We start from the raw sequence: 21,789 nt of genomic DNA on the forward strand, positions 1-21,789 counted from the left end.
CCGGGACCAATTAATGACAGTATCAAGGTCTCACTATACTTATATAAAATGAAACCAGTTGTAGTGTGTGTTGTTTGTGGTCACATAGGAAAAATATAAAAATGTGCAAAATGAGGCTGGTCCTGAGAGCAGGGTAGAGGAGGGAGGGTGGGAGGGTTCAGCTGTTTTAATACCGTGGTACCTTGGTTCACAAACAAAAGCACTTAGCAAAATTTTGTTTTTGTTTGTGAACTCTGCATCTGGTGCTGAACATGACCATGACCATCTTCCCTTCATGAACACAAACGAATCTTTCTAGAATCATGGAATGAATTAAGTTTGTGAACCAAGGTACCACTATATTCTATTTCTTTTTTTTTTTTTTGGCTTTTTTGAGACAGGGTCTTGCTATGCAGTTCAGGCTGGCTTTGAGCTCACTTTGTAGCCCTGGCTGGACTCGAACTCACAACAATCCTCCTGCCTCAGCCTCCCGAGTGCTGGGATTACAGGTGTGCACCATCACACCCGGCTTATATTCTATTTCTTATAAAAGAGGAACATTCTACAGCAATCATGGCAGTGTACAAACAGTTATTGGTGGTAGTGAGTGGTAATATTTTCTGAAGCTTCCTGTTTTTCTATTAAAAGTTCTTCTGTAAATCAGCATCCGACGTTAGGCAATTTGCTTGTGTTAGATTAAGGTAGGTTATGGGTACAGGGTTCTGAGTTTTAAAGCTTGGTTGGTTGGATCTTTTCAGATTGTGATGGCCCAGGCCCCTGAAGGCAGCCCGAGGCCTGGTGCTCCTGACATAGAGGACTTTGGCTTCACAAAGCCACCACACCCCACAGTCCCTGTTGCCACTAAGAGGAAGCGAGTTCTTTGGGAGAGCCAGGAGGAGTCTCAGGACCTCATGCTGACTGTGCCCTGGCAAGAGATCCTGGGGCAGCCTCCTGCCCTGGGAACCAGCCAGGTGAGAGGCTGCAGGGGCAAAAGTCGTGGTGGCTGCTTGCTTCACTCTCTGGGGGCTCTGCTGCATGGTGCGGGGACTCCAAGGCAAGGCCTTGTCCTGGGAAGAGGTTGTGAAGATGCCTGGTTTTTAAAGAGCACTTGGAGGCTGCTGAGGCATAGAAAGTGAGCCATCACAGAGGGACACTGCTGCCTCACCACATGCCCTCTGGTTGCTCCTGTCTGTCCCAGGAAGAGTGGCTGGTATGGCTCCAGTTTCATAAGAAGAAATGGCAGCTGCAGGCCCGACAGCGCCTGGCCCGCAGGAAGAGGCAACGTCTGGAGTTGACAGAGGGTGCACTGAGGCATGGGGCCATCAGAGACGGGCCTGCCACAGGGCTCGGAAGCTTCCTGAGGAGAACAGCCCGCAGTGTTCTGGACCTTCCGTGGCAGATTGTACAGGTGTGCACCTTGATTTAGGTGTGAGGACACCTCGAGGGCAGCAGCTGCTTGAGGTCTGGAATGGAGGATAGTGCAGGCCTTTAGCTCTCTGCCCGTTACAGGGCCCTTGGAACCTGTGCCAGGGTAGGGCTGGAGGCTCCTGGGAGGTGGCCCACTCATGGGTGGTGGTATGTTCTGTGACGTGCTATGTTCTGCTTTCCTTCAGATCAGTGAGACTGGCCAGACTGGCCTGTTTCGGCTGTGGGCTGTCATCGGCAGTGACTTGCACTGCATCAAGCTGAGCATCTCGCGCGTGTTCTTCGTGAACCAGCGGGTGCCCAGAGCAGAGGAGGGGGTTTCCTGTCGCAAGGTAGGGAGGCTGCGAGCATTGCTGGTCCCTGGGTCACCTCTGAGGTGCTGCCACAGGTTAGGAGCCACATAGAGCTGGTGAGGGGCTGAGGTACAGCTCATTGGTAGCACATTCGCCTAGCACATGTGAGGCCTTGGGTTTCACCCCCAGCACCACAAAAAAGAGGGGAAAACCATTGACCAGGAACGTGGGCTTTGGACACCAGTACCTAGTGAGCTGTCTGGGCTCAGTGCAGTTCCCCAAATACCTCCTTGGGATGTTGTGAGAACTACTCGAGATGACGTTTGAGTGCTAAACACAGAGCTGGGCCAGAGCAGATACTCAGGTGAGAGCAGCTGCTGTCATTGTCCTGATGCACTGGGTGATGGTCCCCATCTGTGCTGTCCTCCCCATCATGTTGAGCAGGTGCATCTCTTGTGAGGCAGGGGATGTCTAGACGTTTATGAGAGGTTTCAAACTCTGTTTCCACAGGTGCTATTGTTAACAGCTTTATTGAGCTATAAATCTGTGTACCATACAATCCATCTACTTAAAGGACTCAATTCAGTGGGTTTCAGTGAATTCACAGAATGGTGTATCTAGAGCTATGGTCAATTTTAAGACATTGTCATCACCCTGAAAAGAAGCCTCATATCCCTCACTCCTCCCTCAGCCCCAGGACCACTGGCCTGCTGTGTCTGCAGGTTAGCCTGCTCTGGATGTTGCAGGTGCACAAGGCCACAAAGCAGGCAGTCCCTCTTGCTGAGATGCCTCTGCTTAGCTGAACACATATGAGGAGTGTCGCCTTGTAGCTCCTCCTTGTAGGCTCTTAGGTGGTGTCTCGGTTGGAGCTCCCCCATTAACCCAGCCTGTTAATTGGCCCACACATAGCTGGTTTATGAGGTGGTCCTGTGTGCATTTCTCGGTTGGGTGCTGTGAAGCACATACCAAGCACTGCCTAGGTGAACCGTTGAGGCGTGCAGAAGGTACGATGTTTTTTTCAGCCCCGTGTCATGGTGCTCCGTGTGTGCACATGGCCAGCTGCTGCTGCGGCTCACACTGAAGGACAGGTGGGCTGGTCCCAGTTAAAGCAGGCATGACACAGCTCTTCGTACTTGTGGAGGTGCCTCAGGTATAATTCACCTCTATGAAGTATTTCTTAAATTCCTGTACTCCTCCATCCGAGTCTGGCTCCTCCTGAGTGAGGATTACCCCTGGGGTTCACCCAGAGAGGAGATGAGGGAACTCATTGCCTCTGAATCCCCTGTGAGCTCTGGCCCCTGGCCACCTCTTCCAAGCCCCACAGCTCCTCTGTGTATTTAGCAGGAAAGATATTGGAGTTGTTATTACTCATTGTAAAAATCTTTCTCTTTTTCCCCCCGCCCCAGATTGGATAACTTCTATTAACTTGTTTTCAGGAGTTGTCTTCAGGTTTACTGACAATTTTCTGGTTTTGTAGTTTAAGTAATTAACTATTTTTCTTGCTGTTTTTTATTCTCTTTTCTTTTCTTTCTTTCTTTCTTTCTTTTTTTTTTTTTTTGGACACAGGGTCTTGCTATGTAGTTCAGGCTGGCCTTAAACCCCCTAGGTATCTGAGGTTGGCCTTGAACTTGGAATCCTTTTGCCTCAGCCTCCCTAGTGCTGGGATTACAGGCATGCATTACCATGCCCAGCTAATTCTTTGTTATTTTTATTCTACTGTTTAACTCATAGGGAAACTTTACTTCAGATGCTTTCTTTTTTCAGTAGTAAAATTTCCATTAGCTCTTCTTTATCATTCCATTTGTCTGCTGAGAACCCGTCTTCCCATTCATGTCAGGTGTCGTTGCTCGCTGGGTGGCATACAGGTACAGCTGCTGTAGTTTTTCCTAATGGCCATATCTGGATCATCCTAGGGTTAGTACCTGACAGCTGTCTTTCCCCTTGAGAAATACTCATATTTCTCTGGTTGTTGTTAATGCCAAGAAACTTTACTGCATCCCGGACATTTTGCACTTGATATTGTGAGACTTAAAGACATTTTAAAAAAAAAATCCTTTAGCCAACATTGAGGCAGCCAACCCATTTTAACTCCAGACCTCCCATCCTTTCTTTCCTTTGTGTAAAGCTTCCTGTTTAGGTCCTTTGGGTCTGCCTGTGTGCAGCCAGGGACTTGTGTGGCTCATGCACAGAATTAGGGCACCATTGGCAACACTCTTGCTCTTCAGGCCCCTCCCCCCACACACTCATCTTCTCTGGTTGCCCCAGCAACCCCTTTCTAGTCCTCTGGCCAGGAAAACATGGTTTCTTTTCTGCCTGCATCCTCTGGCTAAATTAAAGGGAAATAAGAGGAAAATAGGCTGGGAATCAGACTACTGTTGACATTTTCAGAGGATGCAGTTGCATTTTAAGATTATGTGGATTTTTTAGTTGTAATCTTCAGGAAAGGGGACTAACTTGTGAGCACCAAAAGTCAGGAGTCTAAATGGTACATCACATGGCCATGACAGGGTCCCTGCCCTACTGCCCCCAGGTGAATCGGGTCCTTCCACGCTCCAACCTGGTCTACAATCTCTATGAGTATTCAGTGCCAGAGGACATGTACCAAGAGCATATCAACGAGATCAACACGGAGCTGTCTGCACCAGACATTGAGGGTGTATATGAGACACAGGTAACTCCAGTTACACAGCTGAACCAGCAGGGGAAAAGACCCCTGGGGGCATGGAGGGCTCTGCCCCATGGGAAAGTAGGTCTCAGCTGCATGCCTACAGAGGTGGCCAGGCCAGGACTGGCCCTAAGGTGAGTGAGGGGTGAGCAGTCAGTCCTGCTGTCTCTCTGCCACTCTTCCAGGTCCCCTTGTTGTTCCGGGCCCTTGTACAGCTGGGCTGTGTGTGTGTGGTCAACAAACAGCTGGCACGGCACCTTTCAGGCTGGGAAGCTGACACCTTTGCCCTGGAGCACCTGGAGATGCGCTCCTTGGCCCAGTTCAACTACCTGGAACCAGGTATGGCCTGTGCTAGCTACCCCCATGCTCAGTCTGCTCCTGCACGTCTTGCTGACAGGCCTGCTTCCTTCTGCAGGGAGCATCCGCCATGTCTACCTGTACCACCACTCACAGGGCCACAAGGCACTCTTTGGCATCTTTATCCCCTCTCAGCGCAGAGCATCAGTGTTTGTGTTGGACACTGTGAGCCCCTGGCCGGGTCGGGCAGGACATGGGGAGGAGGGTGCTCCTGCTGCCCCAGAATCGTAAGCAAGGGGGCTAACCTGCTGGCCTTGTCCAGGTACGCAGCAATCAGATGCCCAACCTGGGCACCCTGTACTCTGCTGAGCACAGCCTCCTGCTGGAGAAGGTAGGCGCCGAGCTCCTGCCACCCCCCAAACATACTTTTGAGGTTCGTGCCGAAACTGACGTGAAGACCATCTGCAGGGCCATCCAGCGCTTTCTGCTCGCCTACAAGGTTAGGGAGTGTGACATCCTGCTTTGGGGGCTTCTGCCCCAAGGCTTGGTCTGCCAGCTCTTTCTCCCTTCTGCCTACCCCAGGAAGAGCGCCGGGGCCCCACCCTCATTGCTGTCCAGTCCACCTGGGAGCTGCGCAGGCTGGCCAGTGAGATTCCCATCCTGGAGGAGTTTCCACTGGTGCCCATGCGTGTGGCCGACAAGATCAACTATGGTGTCCTGGACTGGCAGCGCCATGGAGCCCGCCGCATGATTCGGCACTACCTCAACCTGGACACATGCCTGTCGCAGGCCTTTGAGATGAGCAGGTGAGTCCAGGCAGGTGCCTGGGTGTCTGGCCTGGCCACACCCATTGTCGCAGCAGGGAATCCTGACTGTGCCTCTCACAGGTACTTCCACATTCCCATTGGGAACCTGCCTGAGGACATCTCCACCTTTGGCTCCGACCTCTTCTTTGCCCGTCACCTTCAGCGACACAACCACTTACTCTGGCTGTCCCCTACGGCACGGCCTGACCTGGGTGGGAAGGAGGCTGATGACAACCGCCTTGTCATGGAATTTGATGACCGAGCCACAGTGGAGATCAACTGTTCTGGTTGTTACTCCACAGGTGAGTGGGGTGTGGGGCCAGGCGAGGGTTTGTGCCATTTGATGACATCTGGCAGCCATACTCAGTGCTCAGACACAAGGCTCAAGAGCCAAGGCCACCAGGTGTGGTGGAGACCTATAATCTTAGCACTGGGGGGCAGAAACAGAAGGGTCACAATTTCAAGCCCAGCCTGGGCAACTTAGCCACTTAGCAAGACCCTGTCACAATAAAAAATAAAAAGGAGCCTGGGATGTGGCTCAGTGAGAAGATCTTGGTTCAATCCTCCGTAACTCAAAAAAAGAAAAAAAAGGTTGAGGCCATAGAGGAGAGCATCCTGGTCAAAGGCCCAGCTACTGAGTGCCCCGTGGGTTTGAGGTCAGGTGCTGATCAGAAAAAGCACCTGCCTGCCTTCACTGGGAAGCAGACTGTCCTGGGGCTCTTGAGGGTGTGACTGGGCACCAGGAGGTGGTGCTGGAGCTGGCTGGGGCCATGGACAAGCAGTGTCTTCTGCAGTGTGTGTGGAGCTGGACATTCAGAATCTGGCAGTCAACACCATCCTCCAGTCCCACCACGTCAATGACATGGAAGGTGCCAGCAGTTTGGGCATCAGCTTCGATGTGATCCAGCAGGCCTCCCTGGAGGACATGGTTACCGGCAACCAGGCCAGTGCCCCGGCCAGCTATGATGAGGTGGCCCTCTGCTCCAGTACCTTCAGGTACAGCCTCTATGCCCGTGCTGCCCTGGGGTGGGACTTCGGAAAGCAGAGGCCTGAGGCAGTGTCCCTGATCAGCATGATGCCAGTTTCGTGCTGTAGTCAGTGTCCCCATGGCCCTGTGCCGTGTCCTGCCTGGTTGCTGACCACCTGTCCAAGCACTGTCTTCTGACCTTGCTATGGTCGGAGGCCATTGCTTTCCAGTATGACGGGTGTATATATATCTGCAGGAGTCCTCAGTCCTCCACCAAGCAAATTGAGGGGTCAGCATGGGCTGTGGAGCATTGTGGCCAGGGAAGGGGGCACCTTGCAGAGCACTTCCTGTGCGCTAGCACACTGCCACTCATGCAGTGCCTCAGTTGTCATAGCAGCCCAAGGCATGGTGCAACCGTCTGTCGTCTTAGAGGAAGAAACAAGTCAGAAGAACCCAGGTCGTGGAGTTTCATGGTGCAACTCAGAGTGAGGGTTAGTGTTCAGGTCTGGGGTTCCAGAACGAGTGCCTTGCCCTTGCCCTGTCTCTGCTGCAAGAGAGGAGGAAAGGCATCCTTGGAATGAGAATGACAGGCAGGTAGGGTAGAGCAGAGTCCTGAGAGGCAAGTGGGAGTGCCCTGGTGCAGGGACCATGCTAGAGAACGCAGGCATGAGTCCAGGGAGGCTGCACTGCACAGCCACTGTAGGTTCCTTGTGCAGTGTTGTGACCCCAGTGAAACTCAGGGTGAGGTGTGCTTTGAACCTCCAGGGGGCCAAGGGCTGGATGTGCTGACTGCCTCATTAGCGGGTGCCTGGGGTCTTCAGTGTGTCCAGTTTATGCTGCCTGAGCCTCCCCTTTGTGTCCTCCCAGACACTGTGGCCCCAGGGCAGGGAAGTACAAAGCCAGCAGGTGACAGCAGGAAGCAAGTGCAGGTTCCCACCCTGGGAAGGGTGAGCCAGCGGTGTGGCTCTGTGTGGGTGTGTGTGGGTGTAGAGGTTGAGTCCCACTGTGCCTCTCTGCAGGATCCTGAAGAGCATGGTGGTGGGCTGGGTGAAGGAGATCATGCAGTACCACAATGTCTATGCCGACAACCAGGTGATGCACTTCTACCGGTGGCTCCGGTCGCCCTGCTCTCTGCTCCATGACCCTGCGCTGCACCGCACACTGCACAACATGATGAAGAAGCTCTTTCTCCAGTGAGTGCCTGCCTGGGCCGGGCCATGACCATTTAGGCTGTCTTACCTGGGGCTGTTAGAAACAGTGAATGAGTGAGTTTTGTGCCAGGCCATGGACTGATATCTTTAGAAGTAGCACTTTGCAGCTCTGCTAGCTACAACTCCTGGATCAGTGCCAACTTGGTCAGCATGGCCAAAGCCCCCATGGAGGCTGTGACAAATACACTTTCCCACCTCCTGCTTCACCCAATGCTGAGTACGAGGGCCAACCTCCTGGGAGACAGTGCTGTCCAGCACCGTCCTCCTTGAGAGTCCTTATGAATGAAGTCAAACCTTTTCTTCATGTCCTTTGCCCATTTTTCTGTAGCTTTGCTGGTTTTTCTTGTCACATAAAGCCAGGCACAGTGACATGTGACTGTTACCCTCACTACTAAGGAGGAACATGGGAAGTTCAAGGACAGCCTGCAAAACTTAGTCACTCTCTCAGAAAAAAGAAAAAAATGAGTTCTCTCTTTATAAAAAGTAGCCATTTTTCTGCCACAAGACTTTGCAGCCCCCCTCCGCCCCCGCCTCCACCTCCACCCAGTTTGTGATTGTCTTCTGCCTTTGTGTGTGGTCTTGTCTTTTTTTCTTTGTTTTTGTTTTTTTGAGACAGGATCTTGCTATGTAGTCCAGGGTGGCCTTGAACTCACTTTGTAGCCCAGGGTGGCCTCGAACTCACAGTGATACTCTAGTCTTGACCTCCTGAGTGCTGGGATCACAGACGTTTTCTGTTTTCCACAGTGCTGGGGTCACAGGTGTGGTATTTTCTTGCCATGCAGAAATCCCTGCTTGTCCTGGGTGGGATGGCACCGTCCTATAGTGCTTGCTACTCAGGAGATGGGCAGTAGGAAGTTCAGGGCCATCCTGGCAACACAGTGAGACCTTGTCTTATAGAGGAAGGAAGAACAGCTCTACTGTCCGTACGGCTCCTCTTCTGAGTGTAGCAGGATGCTTGTTCCATGGGTGCTGGAGCCCTCTGGTGTGTTGACCCTGGTGCCTCCTGCATTGATTGTGAACTTCATCACAGGCTCATTGCTGAGTTCAAACGCCTGGGCTCCTCAGTCATCTACGCCAACTTCAATCGCATCATCCTCTGTACGAAGAAGCGTCGGATAGAGGACGCAATTGCCTATGTGGAATACATCACCAGCAGGTGGGCTGGGTGGGAGGTCTTAGCGTAGAGGGCCCCTGAAGCGCCAGGTCTCCCTGTGGAAAGGTGGGGGTCCCTGGGACAGAGCACTCACCAAGGCCAAGCCACACAGGCTGGGGAAGGGTGGCTCTTGCTATCTGGTGCGCGTGTCCTGGGCTGCTCAGCGTCAGACATGGCACTGGAGTTTGGGACACTCAGGCAGTACCTGTCGCGAGTAAGAAGGCTCTCGAAAATGCTGTGTGCAGACTGTCCTGGAAGTGTAGTGGCCCCGGCGTGACCAGTCTGCACAGCTGTCGACTGTTGGAGCCAGAGTCGTAGGCCTGGCTCGGGCAGTAGTGCCTTACTGTCCCAAGGTTCCTGGGACCTGACTCACTAGTTGTACCCAAGAGACTCTGATGGAACAAGAGAAAAGGCACACTTTTTTTTTTTTTTAAGTGCTGGGGATTGAACCGAGGGCCTTTTTATTGTCCTTTATTTTCTAGACCCTTTTTATTATTTTTTATTTTTATATAGTCCTACTAAGTCTCCCAGTTGCCCAGGCTGGGCTGGAACTTGCAATCCTCCTGCCTCAGCCTCCCAGAATGCTAGGATTATGGGTATGCACCAGCACACCTGGTAAAGGTATGACTCATAATGGGAGCTCATGTACCAGGGTGCAGCCATACTAAACAGGGGTGGAGCACACCCTGAGTGTAGAACTTGGTCCTGGCTTTCTCTTCTAGAAGAAGAGGGTTTCCTTCCCAGTCAGTGTACAAGACGCGTGCTCCTACAGGCCTGCTGTGTGCTTGTGCCCGCAGTGGGTCACAGCAAGCTGTCTACCTGTGAGGATCACCCTGTGCCTGGCAAGTGGCCTGGTCCACAGTGCTGTTTCCGAGGGCTTGACATGGCGAGGCTGGGCCTCCATCCTTGGCTGGGCCCATTGGGAAATAGCTGCTGTTGTGCATCTGGAGCTGGGAGTAGTCGGTAGTGTGCAGGAGTAGCTGCAGGCTGGGATACTCAGCCACTCTGGTGGAATGTGACTGAGGATTTGCTTCCTCCCTGCAGTCTTCCTGTCTTTCCCCTTGGGTGCAGAGCACTGGGTCAGTTGCAGGGGCCACCTTGCCTCGGGGTGATGAGGATGAAGACAGGGAGCCACATGGCCAGTCCCCAGCCACCTCCCCACGAGGAGCACCCAGTCCCCACCGTGGCCCTCAGCTCAGTGCAGCTGGTCCCTGAGCAGGGTCCTCAGCCTCTTTTGTGTCACCTCTCCTGGGAAATTTGGGTGGTAGTGTGCCCGTACTTTAAGTTCAGTTGAAGTAGAGGACAGTGAGTAGCTGGCTACTCAGGAGAAAGGGGAGCAGTCAGTTTCATGAAAGCAGTTTCTGTTTTTTTTCTCTGCAGTATCCATTCCAAAGAGATCTTCCATTCATTGACCATTACCTTCTCTCGATGCTGGGAATTCCTTCTCTGGATGGATCCATGTAACTATGGTGGAATCAAGGGGAAGGTTCCATCCCGTGTTCACTGTGGCCAGGTGAGAGCTGGTAGAGACGAGGTGCTACATTCACTCCTGCTCCTGCTCACTGTGGGCCCAGAGCTTACAGGGAAAGGTGGGTCGCACACTGGTAAGGGCAGAGCCAGCATCAGCTGAGGCCAAGGGTCATGGGAAGCCCTTTGGGAAGGAGGCTGGTACTGAGGCCAAGGCCATCGTAGGCGGCATGGCTCCATGGAGACTTTGGCAGGTCAGACAGCTCTGGTTGGGGTTGGGGGTTAGGGTCAAACCTGGGTTTCAGAAGAAAGTAGAAAGAAAGGAAGTACAGACAGTGTAGACAGCAGTTCTGAGCAGGATGCAAGTGGTCAGGGATATAATATAGAAGTGAGTTCAACATTTCCAGAGGACCAGGGCATGCTGAGGCGGTATCTACAGTAGAGCTGGGTCTTCAGGCTGCCTGTGAGTTCCTGCTTGGTCTATCCTTCTGCCTCAGCCTCCCAAGTGCTGGGGCTGCAAGGCCTATGCCACCACACCTGGCTGAGGAAGAGATTGTTAATCTCAGAGGGAAGAGCTGGTCACCATGAAGCTCTGGTTGATCCTTTCTCTTAGGCAGTAGGAGTTGAATAACCACAGAGCCCTGGTTCTTGGAACACCCACTGGCAGGACTGACCAGGGCTTGGGACTGAGAGACCCAGGCTCCGGGGACCTCTTCCGGTGACGCACAGGGCCCGTCTGTCATAGCAGGATCCCCAGAGAGGAGAGGGAGCAGAGGATGAGCAGGAAGACGAGGAGGACCAGGAGGAGCCAGAGGAGGAGGAGCAGGGAGTGGAGGAGCCCGACATGGAGGACTTACTGGATAACAACTGGAACATCTTGCAGTTTTTGCCACAGGCAGCCTCGTGCCAAAGCTACTTCCTTATGATTGTATCAGGTGAGCCCAGAGCAGGGTGCCTGTGTGGGAGCTGGCGAAAGTAGCTATGGCTCCACAAGAGACGAGCTCTGTGCCTCTCTCCTCCCCACGCAGCAGAGAGGGTGTATCTCCAGCCACGCCCTCTCCAGGACCCAGGTGCAGCTGCGCCCACCGTGTCACCCAGTTATTCCTGATTCTGTTCCCCAGCTGTGCTTGGCATAGTGTGCTCATGCGCATTCCCTGCAAACATGGGGGTGAGGAGACACGCACACGTGTGTACATGCTTGATAACAGCTCTAGAGTCCTGCACTAGCTCCAGGTCCCTGCCTCTGCAGCCCAACTTTTCATATCCAGCTGTATCTGAAGGTTTAGTGTTTGCAAACCAGGTTGTTGCAGTTGAGTGCAAATGAGGTAATAACGTGAACAGCTTCTATGATTCAGAGCCATTCATTGGAGCACAGTCATGAGCAGTCAGACATCCATTTACACACACATCTGGAGTGGCAGAGATGGTGGCACTAAGGTTGTTTGTGTTTCTGTCTTCTCCCTGAGCCTTGAACTTTCCCAGCTGTCTCTCCCAATGTCCCAGGCATATGGGCTCAGAGGAGTGTGGAGAAGCCCTCCAGTTTGGGAGCTTGTCCCACAGATGCCACTTTCTTGCTCCCATCTGTCCACACACTGCTGAGGGTGAACTGCGCATCAGCAAGTCCCCTTCTTAGATTCACTGCTCTGACTTTCCACTTGCCGGGCAGCAGATGTGGTCGTTACTAACAGTGGCTCTCAGCCGAGTCTGTTGCGTGATCTGACCAGCCTCGGGGCCCCTTTCGCTCAGAGTATGGACTGCCTGCCTGTCTCCGCAGCATACATTGTGGCTGTGTACCACAGCATGAAGGATGAGCTGAGGCGCAGCGCCCCAGGCAGCACACCTATGAAGAAGAGGGGCCCCAGCCAGTTCTCCCAAGAGGCTGAGGGGACAGCTGGAGCCCTTCCCGGTGAGCAGTGCTGTGCAGAGACCTGACTCCAGCGCACATCTCTGGGTGGGTGGGAGGGCAGGCAGGGGAAGAAGGCCTGGGGTCAGGCAAACTGACTCCTTCCCTGTGCCCTTATCTCTTGCCAGGAGTGATCACCTTCTCCCAAGATTATGTGGCCAATGAGCTCACTCAGAGCTTCTTCACCATCACGCAGAAGATTCAGAAGAAAGTCACAGGCTCCCGGCACTCCACCGAGCCCTCGGAGATGTTTCCTCTGCTGCCTGGCTCCCATTTGCTGCTCAATAACCCTGCTCTGGAGTTCATCAAATACGTGTGCAAGGTGAGAGCCAGGCAAGGGTCCCATGGTCGTGCCACCAGTGCTTGCCGGGGCACTTGGGCTCAGGTGACCCAGGCAGGAGAGGCCCTGCCAGATGGAGCCCGAGCTGGGGCAGACAGGCCAGTCCTGAAGCGTGGGTTGAGACGGTTGCTGGGGTTGTCCGCAGATGCAGTGCTCTGGGGTGAGAGGTTGGTATGCTGGTAGATATCTCAGGCGGTGGGGGTACGGGCAGTGGGAGGGAGAACCTTGTGGGTCACATGCCATCAGTGGGCCCAGTGAACTAAAATGGAGCTCGGAGACCAAATGAGGTGATAGGAGAGTTTGCTTTTTGGGAAGGGCAGGCTGAGGACAGTGGGGATGATATTACCAGATAGCAACCAGACGGCGTCATCCCTCACAAAGCTTGTGTTGTCCAGTGTGATACCTGAGCTTTCCACCACTGCGTCAGCCCTGGCAGCAGCGTGCTGAAGATCTAATGACTGCTCAGGGTTCTTTTAGAGGAATTCGAACCTTAAAATGCTTTGCTTTTATTGAGACATAATTGACATATGGTAGTGTGAATCTGCAAGGCTGGCTAGGCACAGGCCACCTCCCCTTCCCCTGCATCGAGGTAGCAAATCCCATTTCCTGCTCCAGCTCCCTTGCAGCACTTGGTGTGCCCTGTGCGCCCGTGCCACTTCACTTTGGGTTTCCATGATTGTACCATTGTGGAGTGCAGCTGTGGAGATGTCCCTCAGTGCCACCTGGCAGCCACAGGGCTGTTCCCTGTCCCTGACAGCACCATGAGGGCGAATCTTGCCCAGCTCCCAGGTCTAGCTTCTCCCACTTTGCAGCATGCATGTAGGATTTATCCAGTTGTGGTCAGCATGTCCTCTCCATTGCTCAAAGTGTCTCTGGTATGGACAGTCAGCCCGCATTCACTAGTGCAAGGACGTCTGAGTTTTTTTCACTTTTTGGTGACTAATAATAAAGCTGGTGTGAACAATCTTCAGTGGGCTTTTGTGTGAACCTGTGTTTGTCTTGGTAAAAACCCAGGAGGGGGCGTTGCTGACCATCGGAAAGGGTTGGACTCGGAAAGAGGCTGCAGAAGCAGCTATAGCCGTGGCCAGAGCACACCTTATTCCGCAGCCTCACCAGAACTTGGTGCTGTTCATTTTTAAAGTTTCTGCTATTCAGATGTATATGTGGTAGACTTTCCTTATGGTTTTGTTTTGCATTACCTAATGACTAGTGATGCTGAGCACATTTTATGGGCTGGTGTGCTGTCCAGGTCTTTGGTGAAATATTTAAATCTCTTGCCTATTATTAAAAATTGAGCATGTTTTTTTCTCTTTCTTTTCGAAAAGGGATCAAAACCAGGGCTTTGCACATGCTAGGGAAGTGACTGCCCGCCAGGCTACACCCCCGCCCTTGCATTGTTTTCTCTCTTGTAGTTGAGAATTCTTAATATCCTGGACACAAGTCCTTTATCAGATATTGTAAACCGTGCTTTGGTGTTACATCTAAGGAATTTTTTTTAAGGATATGGATTTTTCCATGTTTTCTTCTGCAAGTCGTATATTGGTTCTACGTTTTTTATTTTTGTTAGTCCATGCTTGCAGTACATAAGGATTACATTCATCGTGGGGAGTTAGGACATGTACATGAGACATTGTAATTCTTTTTGCGTCCTGTTCCTGTCCCTCCGCCCTCCATCTCTTGGTGGTGCACATTTAACCTGTGGTCCATTTTGAGTTATGTACAGTGTGTACATAACAAGTCAGGCTTCTTGTTTCTGCATGAGGGTGTTGGCTATCCCAGGGCTGTGGTGAGATCGCCCTTTTCCTGCATCTTTTCAAAACCTAGTTGGCTCTACCCGTGTGGGCTCCATCTGGATCATGTCTTCTTTTCAGTGTGTTGCTCATCCCGTGTGCTGATATTTGTGGAGGGTTCTGTGTCTGTACTTGTGGTCATTGCTCTGTGGCTTTCCTGTTTCCTTTTCCTTAGTGTTGTGCCAGGGTGATTCTGGCCTCCTAGGCGAATTGGGTGCCTTCCCTCTTCACTGTTTGAGGTGTTCTGAGAACCAGTGTTGTGTTTTCCCTTCGCTCTTGCTAAGCTCACCAGCAGGGCCTCTGCTCAGTGGAGGAACAGGTGCCGCCGGGGAGGGCTGTCCCCTGATGCTGCTGAAGGGGCTGAGGGGTACAATGGGCCGGAGGCAGGGGAGGCCTTGGGGCTGCTTCCTGATGGGCTGTGTTCCCTTCAGGTGCTTTCCCTGGATACAAACATCACAAACCAGGTGAACAAGCTGAACCGAGACCTGCTTCGCCTGGTCGATGTGGGCGAATTCTCTGAGGAAGCCCAGTTCAGAGACCCATGCCGCTCCTATGTGCTCCCTGAGGTGATCTGCCACAGCTGTAACTTCTGCCGCGACCTGGACCTGTGCAGAGACTCCTCCTTCTCCCAGGTATGTTCAGACCCAGAAGCGGCCCCTTCTGGTGGAGCCTGCATCTCCTGCTGCTCCTGCCGCCCCTGCTCTCCTGAGGATTGGAAGCAGCCACTCGTGAGCCCTACTTGGCCACAGGCCTGGATGTCGTTCTGGTGGAAGGCGGCAGGCGGCACCTGATGTGTGGTGCGTGCTGCAACTCCTCGTGCTGATACTGGTGGGGATGCTGCCAGCCATGTTGCTGCCCGGGTCTGCTGTGGCTGCCGCTCACCCTTCTCCCTACTCTCCTAGGATGGGGCTGTACTACCACAGTGGCTCTGTTCCAACTGTCAGGCTGCCTACGACTCGGCTGCCATCGAGGCCGCGCTGGTGGAAGCCCTGCAGAGGAAGCTGATGGCCTTCACGCTGCAGGACCTGGTGAGGCCCTGCTGTTGGCCAGGGGTTCCTCGATAGACAGTGGACACTTGGGACCTCAGGTCACCTCCCCGGGGACAGCCCCCGTTGACATGTTCTGTCAGTGCCCTTTGATACCAGCCACACTTGCTAGCACTAGCATCCCGGTGGAGGGTGAGAGTCAGCACATTAATCAGCCTGCATGAGCAGTACTAGAGAGTAGCAGGAGAAGGGGAGCTCGCTGGTGCCCCAGCCACGGCAAGTATCAACAAAGGCGTCAAGCAGAGGCCTGAACAACCTGCCTGGGCAGTGTTCTGGGTGGACAGAGCCAGTGGGGCCCCAAGGAAGCTCCAGGGTGTGGCTCTGGGACAGGGACCCCAGCAAGGCAGACGGTGTTAGGAGGCTGGGAGGTTTGGGTGAAATCTCACGCTGTACCCATGATCAAGGCCTGGTGTGGTACTGCAGGCTGACCCGACTTGGCCGGGGCGCATCCTCCCCAGCACAGGCGGGCGGTGGGGCAAGTGCGCCATGCCCATGGGCTGACCTGTTGCAGGTCTGCCAGAAGTGCAGCGGCGTGAAGGAAACCCACATGCCCGTGTACTGCAGCTGCGCAGGGGACTTTGCCCTCACCATCCACACCCAGGTGGGCTGCACTCCTGGCTCTTTGCTTCCACCGCTTCTCTGGGTGGCCCCGGTGTTCTGCATCTCTCTCTTCCTCCAGGCCTTCATGGAGCAGATCGGGATCTTCCAGAACATTGCCCAGCACTACAGCATGTCATACCTCAAAGAGACCCTGGACTGGCTACTGCAGAAGGGCCCTCGGGCAGGCCCTTAGTAAGAGCACTGGGTGCCACATCCCCCAGCCCTCTAGAGCCCCAAGGGTGGCTGCGGAGAGCCCTGAGTGGACAGCAGCAGGAAGCGCCTTTGGTGACGTGAGCAGGCCATCCACTGAGAAAGCCTTGGGTCCCAAGGGTCATTTTCCATGGAGTGAATGTTTTGAGGGCTTGTGTACCCACCAGGTAGAGCGGGGAAACACTCTGAGACACACACCTCACCCAGCTCTTCCTCTCACCCCAGGCTCCTGACCACCCCAGGGCAAGGCTGGAAGGGAATTCAGGGATTGGGCACTGGCATGCAGAGATGCACACAGGGTGAGGAGCGTTTCCATGCTGTACATGGGGCTGGAGCCACCCATGTTCTATGGAGAAGCACCCTGCCCAGCTAGGTGGGAGCAGGATCTGGGCTGGTTTCTGGGGAACTCAGATCCTACCCTGTAGGACGGGGGTGCTTACCCCTTGTGGACTTCCCATTCAGAGCAGGCAGGAAGGGGTGTCCATGTCACCCAATGTCCCAGCATTGCAAAGGATCCTGCCTCTCTACACTGGGACAATGGCAGAGGCAGTTGAGCCCAGCTCTCGCCAAGGCCTGGGCCAGTGCAGCCAGGCAGGGCCTCGGGGAAGGAAAGGCGGGAGACCCCAGGCTCCCGGAGGCTCAAGTTGCCTTTGTCCTGGCTATCTGATACCACTCTTGTACTTTTTCACTTAAATGTTATACTCTCGTCTTGCTTTAGATTACTGCTGTGTGTTTGTGTGAGCCTGGAAGACAAGTAGTTTGGTATCTAGCATCAGCGGACACTCTCTCCACCCATCAGCCTGGGGAGAAACTTGACACTGCGCGGACCTGCTGGCTTGGAATGTGGGCCAGGCCTGAGATGCACTGAGGCCTCCAGAGTGGAGCTCTAATCAAATTAAGGCCAGCAGCCAGAGGAAGGAGGGCGGGAGTAACTAGGTTTCCTGGAAGCAGACCTGGAGATGGGTGAGGGGTGTGACTGGGCTTAGCGACATTTATATCCCTCAGCAGACTCGCCCTTCAGCAGGACAGAGCTGCTGTGGGGCTCAAGAGAAACCTAAGCCACAGCCAAACTCCTGAGCTGCAGCCCAAGTGGAAAGTATTGGCACCCCAAGTGCACCCCAAGTGGAAAGGCTCATTCTCCAGACATGTTGCAAACCAAGTCGAGAATGTCACAGGTGTTCACTGGGCTGTGTGGGACCTGACCAAGGAAGGGAGGCTCTTCATGCGCATTGGGAGCCAGTGTCACTTTAAATCACCCGCAGGCATCACTGGGACTTGGAACTTACACCAGGGACCTTCCAGACTTGGTTTGGGACAGACAGACTGAGTCTTCTCCCAGCCCCTGGGTCTTGGGACCAGGTGGCACCCTGAGACCCAGTGCAAATAGATAGGGCACTGTCTGCCCCTGTACTAAGCGCAGTGCCTTGCCAATGCACAGTACTGCACGCACCCGCACGTGCATACGTAACAGCACGTGCCCAGCACTCTGCCCCTGGCTGGTAAGGGAGGTCACCCAGCCTGGGGACACTAGTCAGCAGCACCCAGTGGGGACTGCTGTCCTATATGGGTTACCTGGGCTGCTGCTTTCCCCCAAGAAGAAGGCCAGGGGCTCCAGCTCAGTTTTATTGGGCTCAGCATGCCGTGGCTTCCAAAGGAAGGGTTTGGACAGAGTTGAAGGGTTGCAGGGGCAAGAGCATGGACGGAGCTCCCAGAACTCAGCTGTAATGTGGGTTTCCCAGGTATGTTGGTGGTAGCGGGTAGGGAGGGCTCAGAGTTGTCAGGAACCCACTTGGCCTTGCAGACCCGGCTGGGAGAGGGTGTCCCTCTGCTCAGGGTCCCAGAGGGGTCAGGATGTGGCTATGGGATATGCCAGAGCAGCTGGGCCGGGACTTTGGAGCCCAGGTCTGCAGCACAGTGAGGACTGGAAGCTTAGAGCTGGGCCAAACCTTTGGGGTCTGCTGGTGTGGAGTCCTGCTGGGGCAGCTCAGAAGTGGGGAGCCCTTGTCCTACATGTTGGTCAGGGGTATTCACCATCTGCTCAGATAGGGCACGGGTGGAGTGGGGTTGTGGGGGCCCGACAGCTTTGCCTGGCGCTGCTCCTTGTGGGCCCTGCTGGCCAGGGATGGGGCCAGGTGTCAGGTCCTGGGAGCAGTGACTAGTAGGTGGAGGGGCCTGGCCCAAAATAAGGGCAAGTGTCACCGGCCAGCTGCTGGAGGGCCTCCGTGGCTCACACACCTTGTCAAATTTCTTATGGCTGTAGACCTTGTTTTTGTTCATGAATGTTAGCAAGATCCAGTCACAAAGGAAGGAGCCCTGAGGCAAATGGAGACCAGTGGGTAAGGGGCCTGCACCGCCCAGCCCTGCCCAGTCCCCAAATGGGTTCCTTACCACCCCGATGGAGGTCAGAGCAGTGGCCAGGTTGATGATGGTGGGAATCAGGCTGAACTTTCCTGCCTGGAGAGGAATGGGCTTGCTCTGAGACATGTGGCAGCTGCCTGGGGCTGCAGGGTTGCTGGAGGTGGGGTCTGTACGCTGTTACCTGACCGTGCACAATGACATCGATGCGGATCCCATAGGCCTTGATGAGTGTGCGGGTGGTGGTGCTGTTCACCCGGTAGTACTTGGCAAACCTAGAGTGGAGTGAGCTGCTGCCCAGCAGGAAGCAGTGCGTGCTGGCCCATCCTCTCCCTCTCCCAGGGCATCCTGGGAAAGTACCTGAAGTTGTAGCCTGAGGAGGCGGGGATATGCTTAGGGTCAAGCCTCCGGAAGGAGTACTTAGGGTTGCACTGGGATGCAGGCAGGTCCAGGTCGCAGTCCCAGTTGATGATGACCCCAATGACACCGCCCTGCAAGAAAGGGGAAGAGTAGGGGTCAGCCCAGGAGCACATGCTGGGAATGGGTGTGTCCCTCTGGCAACAGCTGCCAGGATGGAGGAGGATGTCAGGCTGTGGCAGAGGCTCTCCTCACCCTGTGTGCCAGCTCCGTGAAGTTCTCCCCTGCCTGTTCTACGATGAAGCCCAGCCGAAAGATGGGGCAGTAGGGGTCAGAGCCCTGCTCGAAGGTGCAGCGCCGCAGGTAGTCACCCTCCCGGTGTGCGATGTTGCCCCTAAGGGTGGCAGAGGCCTGGAACCCCTGCGCCCTTCTTGCCAGTGCCCACGCTGGCCGCCCCAGGCCCTGCTGGCCCTTACTTGGAGAACTGGAACTTGGGGTAGTGGATGCTGTTCTTGATGAGGACAGTGAAGTTCGGGGCCATCCTACCCAGGAAATGGCTGCAGAGGCAGACAGGAGGACTGTGAGGGCCTCTCTGGAGCCCCACAGGACTCCTCCCTGCTCCCATACCTGACTGCTGCCCCGTCCTCCACTGGACACCACCCAGACATCTCGCAGGTCTTGGCTGCCCCATGGTAGTAGGGCACGCAGCGCCCCGTCCGCAGCCCTGCAAGGCAGACACAAGCTCAGCCTGGTCCAGCTATGACCCACCCTGCCACCCACGGCATCCACTGACCATTGCCCAGCATGTCCAACTCCCCAGCTGTGCAGTCGGCATCTGAGTGGCAGGTGGCGTTGGGCACCCTTATGCTCTAGGGTGGAGAGGGAGTCAGAGACACACCCTACAGGTGACTGGGGCCACTCCCTGGCTCCCTCACTGCCCTCACCTCCGGGCAGGCACCCAGGGTCTGGAAAGGAGTAACCTCAATCCTGGTGATGATGCTGAACACACTGCCCCCCTGGACAGAGAGAGAGGCAGTGGGCCAACCAGCACTCAGCCTGGAGTCCTGTGGCAGGGTGCAGGGCCTGGGACAGGGCGCACCTCAGGGGGCTTCACATACTCCTCCACGTCCCACACTTTGTGCTCAGACTCTGTGATCCCCTTCACCTTGGTGATGACGGAACTCTCGGGGCCTGTCTCGCTGTCCTGGTAGCTCTTCTGCACGATGAACACATACCTGCAGGGTGGGGGTGGCTCCGGACACAAGCAGGACCCTTGCCTCCTGTGCAATGCGTTCCTCCCTCTGCCGGGCTCCTCCAGTCCTGTGCTGCTTTCCCCAGCCCGGCTCCCGCTCCTCGGCTCAGCTCCCCCTCCCCATCCCTCCGCCCAGGCTCCCCTGGCCCCAGCCCACCCACACCCTGCGCACCACACAAAGTAGAGCAGGATGAGCAGCTGCACCGCACGGTACACGACCCCCAGGCGCCGGTTGCGCACCACGATCACCTTGGGCGTCTCATAATCCCAGAACGCAGACCAGCAACCCTGAGCCAGGCGCCGAGCTGCGGGGGCCTTGGGGTGGGTGGCGGCCATGGTCCCCTGAACCCTGCTTTCAAGGCTGCACCACCCAGGTCCCTGCTGTGGTGCCGCAGGTGCCGGGGGTGGGAAGGCTGAGGCTCGGGGAGGGGACTGCCAGCCCAAGAGGGAGGAGCAGCGTTGGGTGGGGCTGAGGCTAGTGGCTGAGGCCCGGCAGGGACCTGGGACCACATGGTGCCCAGTGCTCTGCTCTTTATCCACATCCCCTTACACACTGGGGGCAGAACCCAGAGCCTTCGCACTGAGCTATTTCCTTGGCGCTTTGTAACTTCGTTTTGGACAGGCTCTCAACCAGCTGCATAAGTTTCCAAGGCTGGATTCAGATTGAAGATCCTGCCTCAGCCTTTCAGAGTGCTGGGATTATGGATGTGTACACTACATCTAGCTCCGATCCATTTTTTTCTCTACCAACCAAAACGGGTGTTTTGTAACTTTATATCCCAGCCCCACCTGCATTATTTTGAAATAAATCCAAAAGAGCATTTCACAAAATACTTTATACTCTTATTTATGGAGAGAAAATCCACATAGCATCTGAGCATATGCTCAACCATTTTGTCACTGCATGAAGTCCAAGCTGTCCCCCAAAAGAGATGGAGACCTCAAATCACCCCACCCAGGGAGTAGGCAGTAGGCTCACTAACATCACAGGAAAACTAGGCTGCATCACAGAGAAGCACAGCAGACGTTTCGGCAGAAAGGACGCACTCAGGAGGCCGAGCAAGGCGCAGCCTGGGAGAGGCTGCCACTGAGGGGATCGAAGAGTCTAGAAAGGAGAGCAGGCTGCGGGTCCGAGAGAGGACTGCGTTGGCGGGAGGCCGAGGGCTTTGCAAGGGCTTGAGTGGGAAGGGTGGGGGGTGATGCCCGCAAGCATCAGGAAGTCATCTTTGGGTCTGCTGCCTCTGCCCCTCCTGGCAGCACCTGTGCAGTGCCCATCGACAGCTCCAGGACCTTGGTCCTCACAGAAGGCTCACAGTGAGGATGCCCGGGTGCATCCGCTCTGAGGAAAGGTCACAGGCCCTGGGGAGGAGACCTGTTTTCCGTGTCAGAGGCATGGGTATGACTTTTAAGTGTAGCCTGGCCTATGCAGAGAATATCCTGCTTGCTTGTTACGTGTGTGCCAGGTACCAGAAGCCCAGTGGACCGCGAGTGTTCACTGTTTGGTCACTGGAGATTAACTTGCTTTCTGCCTGTGCTGCTACCATGGGAAGGAGTATGGGTGCTCACGGTGTGGTGCACGACAGCCTGGGCTGAGGTTTCTGTGTGGGGTGTCCCCAAGATGGGTGCTCTAACCCAGGTCTTCCTGAGTCTGCCCTGACCCCTGTGGTAGCCTG

At 54.8% G+C, this 21,789-nt stretch overlaps 2 protein-coding genes across 6 annotated transcripts in view; one reads left to right on the forward strand and one right to left on the reverse strand.

Annotated features, from left to right (window-relative positions):
- Window positions 1-16,869, forward strand: part of Pole (polymerase (DNA directed), epsilon, catalytic subunit) — a 44,534-nt gene extending 27,665 nt beyond the window's left edge. For 2 of the 4 annotated variants that reach the window (XM_013503642.1, XM_005402952.1), the window contains 20 exons: window positions 738-950; window positions 1,178-1,387; window positions 1,593-1,736; window positions 4,228-4,368; window positions 4,548-4,701; window positions 4,778-4,884; window positions 4,982-5,158; window positions 5,242-5,465; window positions 5,547-5,767; window positions 6,248-6,461; window positions 7,452-7,625; window positions 8,674-8,799; window positions 10,177-10,309; window positions 11,009-11,198; window positions 12,038-12,169; window positions 12,295-12,488; window positions 14,728-14,928; window positions 15,199-15,324; window positions 15,854-15,943; window positions 16,022-16,869. In XM_013503642.1, the coding sequence (XP_013359096.1) occupies window positions 738-950; window positions 1,178-1,387; window positions 1,593-1,736; window positions 4,228-4,368; window positions 4,548-4,701; window positions 4,778-4,884; window positions 4,982-5,158; window positions 5,242-5,465; window positions 5,547-5,767; window positions 6,248-6,461; window positions 7,452-7,625; window positions 8,674-8,799; window positions 10,177-10,309; window positions 11,009-11,198; window positions 12,038-12,169; window positions 12,295-12,488; window positions 14,728-14,928; window positions 15,199-15,324; window positions 15,854-15,943; window positions 16,022-16,135 (3,285 nt within the window). In that variant the 3' untranslated portion in view covers window positions 16,136-16,869. The remainder of the gene's footprint in view (window positions 1-737; window positions 951-1,177; window positions 1,388-1,592; window positions 1,737-4,227; window positions 4,369-4,547; window positions 4,702-4,777; window positions 4,885-4,981; window positions 5,159-5,241; window positions 5,466-5,546; window positions 5,768-6,247; window positions 6,462-7,451; window positions 7,626-8,673; window positions 8,800-10,176; window positions 10,310-11,008; window positions 11,199-12,037; window positions 12,170-12,294; window positions 12,489-14,727; window positions 14,929-15,198; window positions 15,325-15,853; window positions 15,944-16,021) is intronic. The other 2 variants (XM_013503643.1, XM_005402950.2) reach the window with 2 other exon arrangements.
- A 100-nt stretch (window positions 16,870-16,969) lies between these two features.
- On the reverse strand, window positions 16,970-20,927 carry P2rx2 (purinergic receptor P2X, ligand gated ion channel, 2). Of its 2 annotated transcripts, XM_013503645.1 has the most exons (10): window positions 19,964-20,927; window positions 19,809-19,880; window positions 19,658-19,733; window positions 19,492-19,588; window positions 19,341-19,421; window positions 19,120-19,258; window positions 18,868-18,998; window positions 18,692-18,782; window positions 18,541-18,606; window positions 16,970-18,465 (listed from the first exon to the last, which is right to left on the reverse strand). In XM_013503645.1, exons 1-10 carry the CDS (start codon window positions 20,450-20,452, stop codon window positions 18,082-18,084), a joined length of 1,626 nt encoding a protein of 541 aa, XP_013359099.1. In that variant the 5' UTR covers window positions 20,453-20,927; the 3' UTR covers window positions 16,970-18,081. The 2 variants fall into 2 exon arrangements, with proteins under 2 accessions (XP_013359099.1, XP_013359098.1); XM_013503644.1 differs by having other exon boundaries at window positions 16,970-18,606.
- Between the last annotated feature and the right edge of the window lie 862 nt (window positions 20,928-21,789).

The sequence above is a fragment of the Chinchilla lanigera genome, unplaced genomic scaffold (genome assembly GCF_000276665.1).
Source record: "Chinchilla lanigera isolate Chin_1 unplaced genomic scaffold, ChiLan1.0 scaffold00081, whole genome shotgun sequence".
Classification (NCBI taxonomy): domain Eukaryota; kingdom Metazoa; phylum Chordata; class Mammalia; order Rodentia; family Chinchillidae; genus Chinchilla; species Chinchilla lanigera.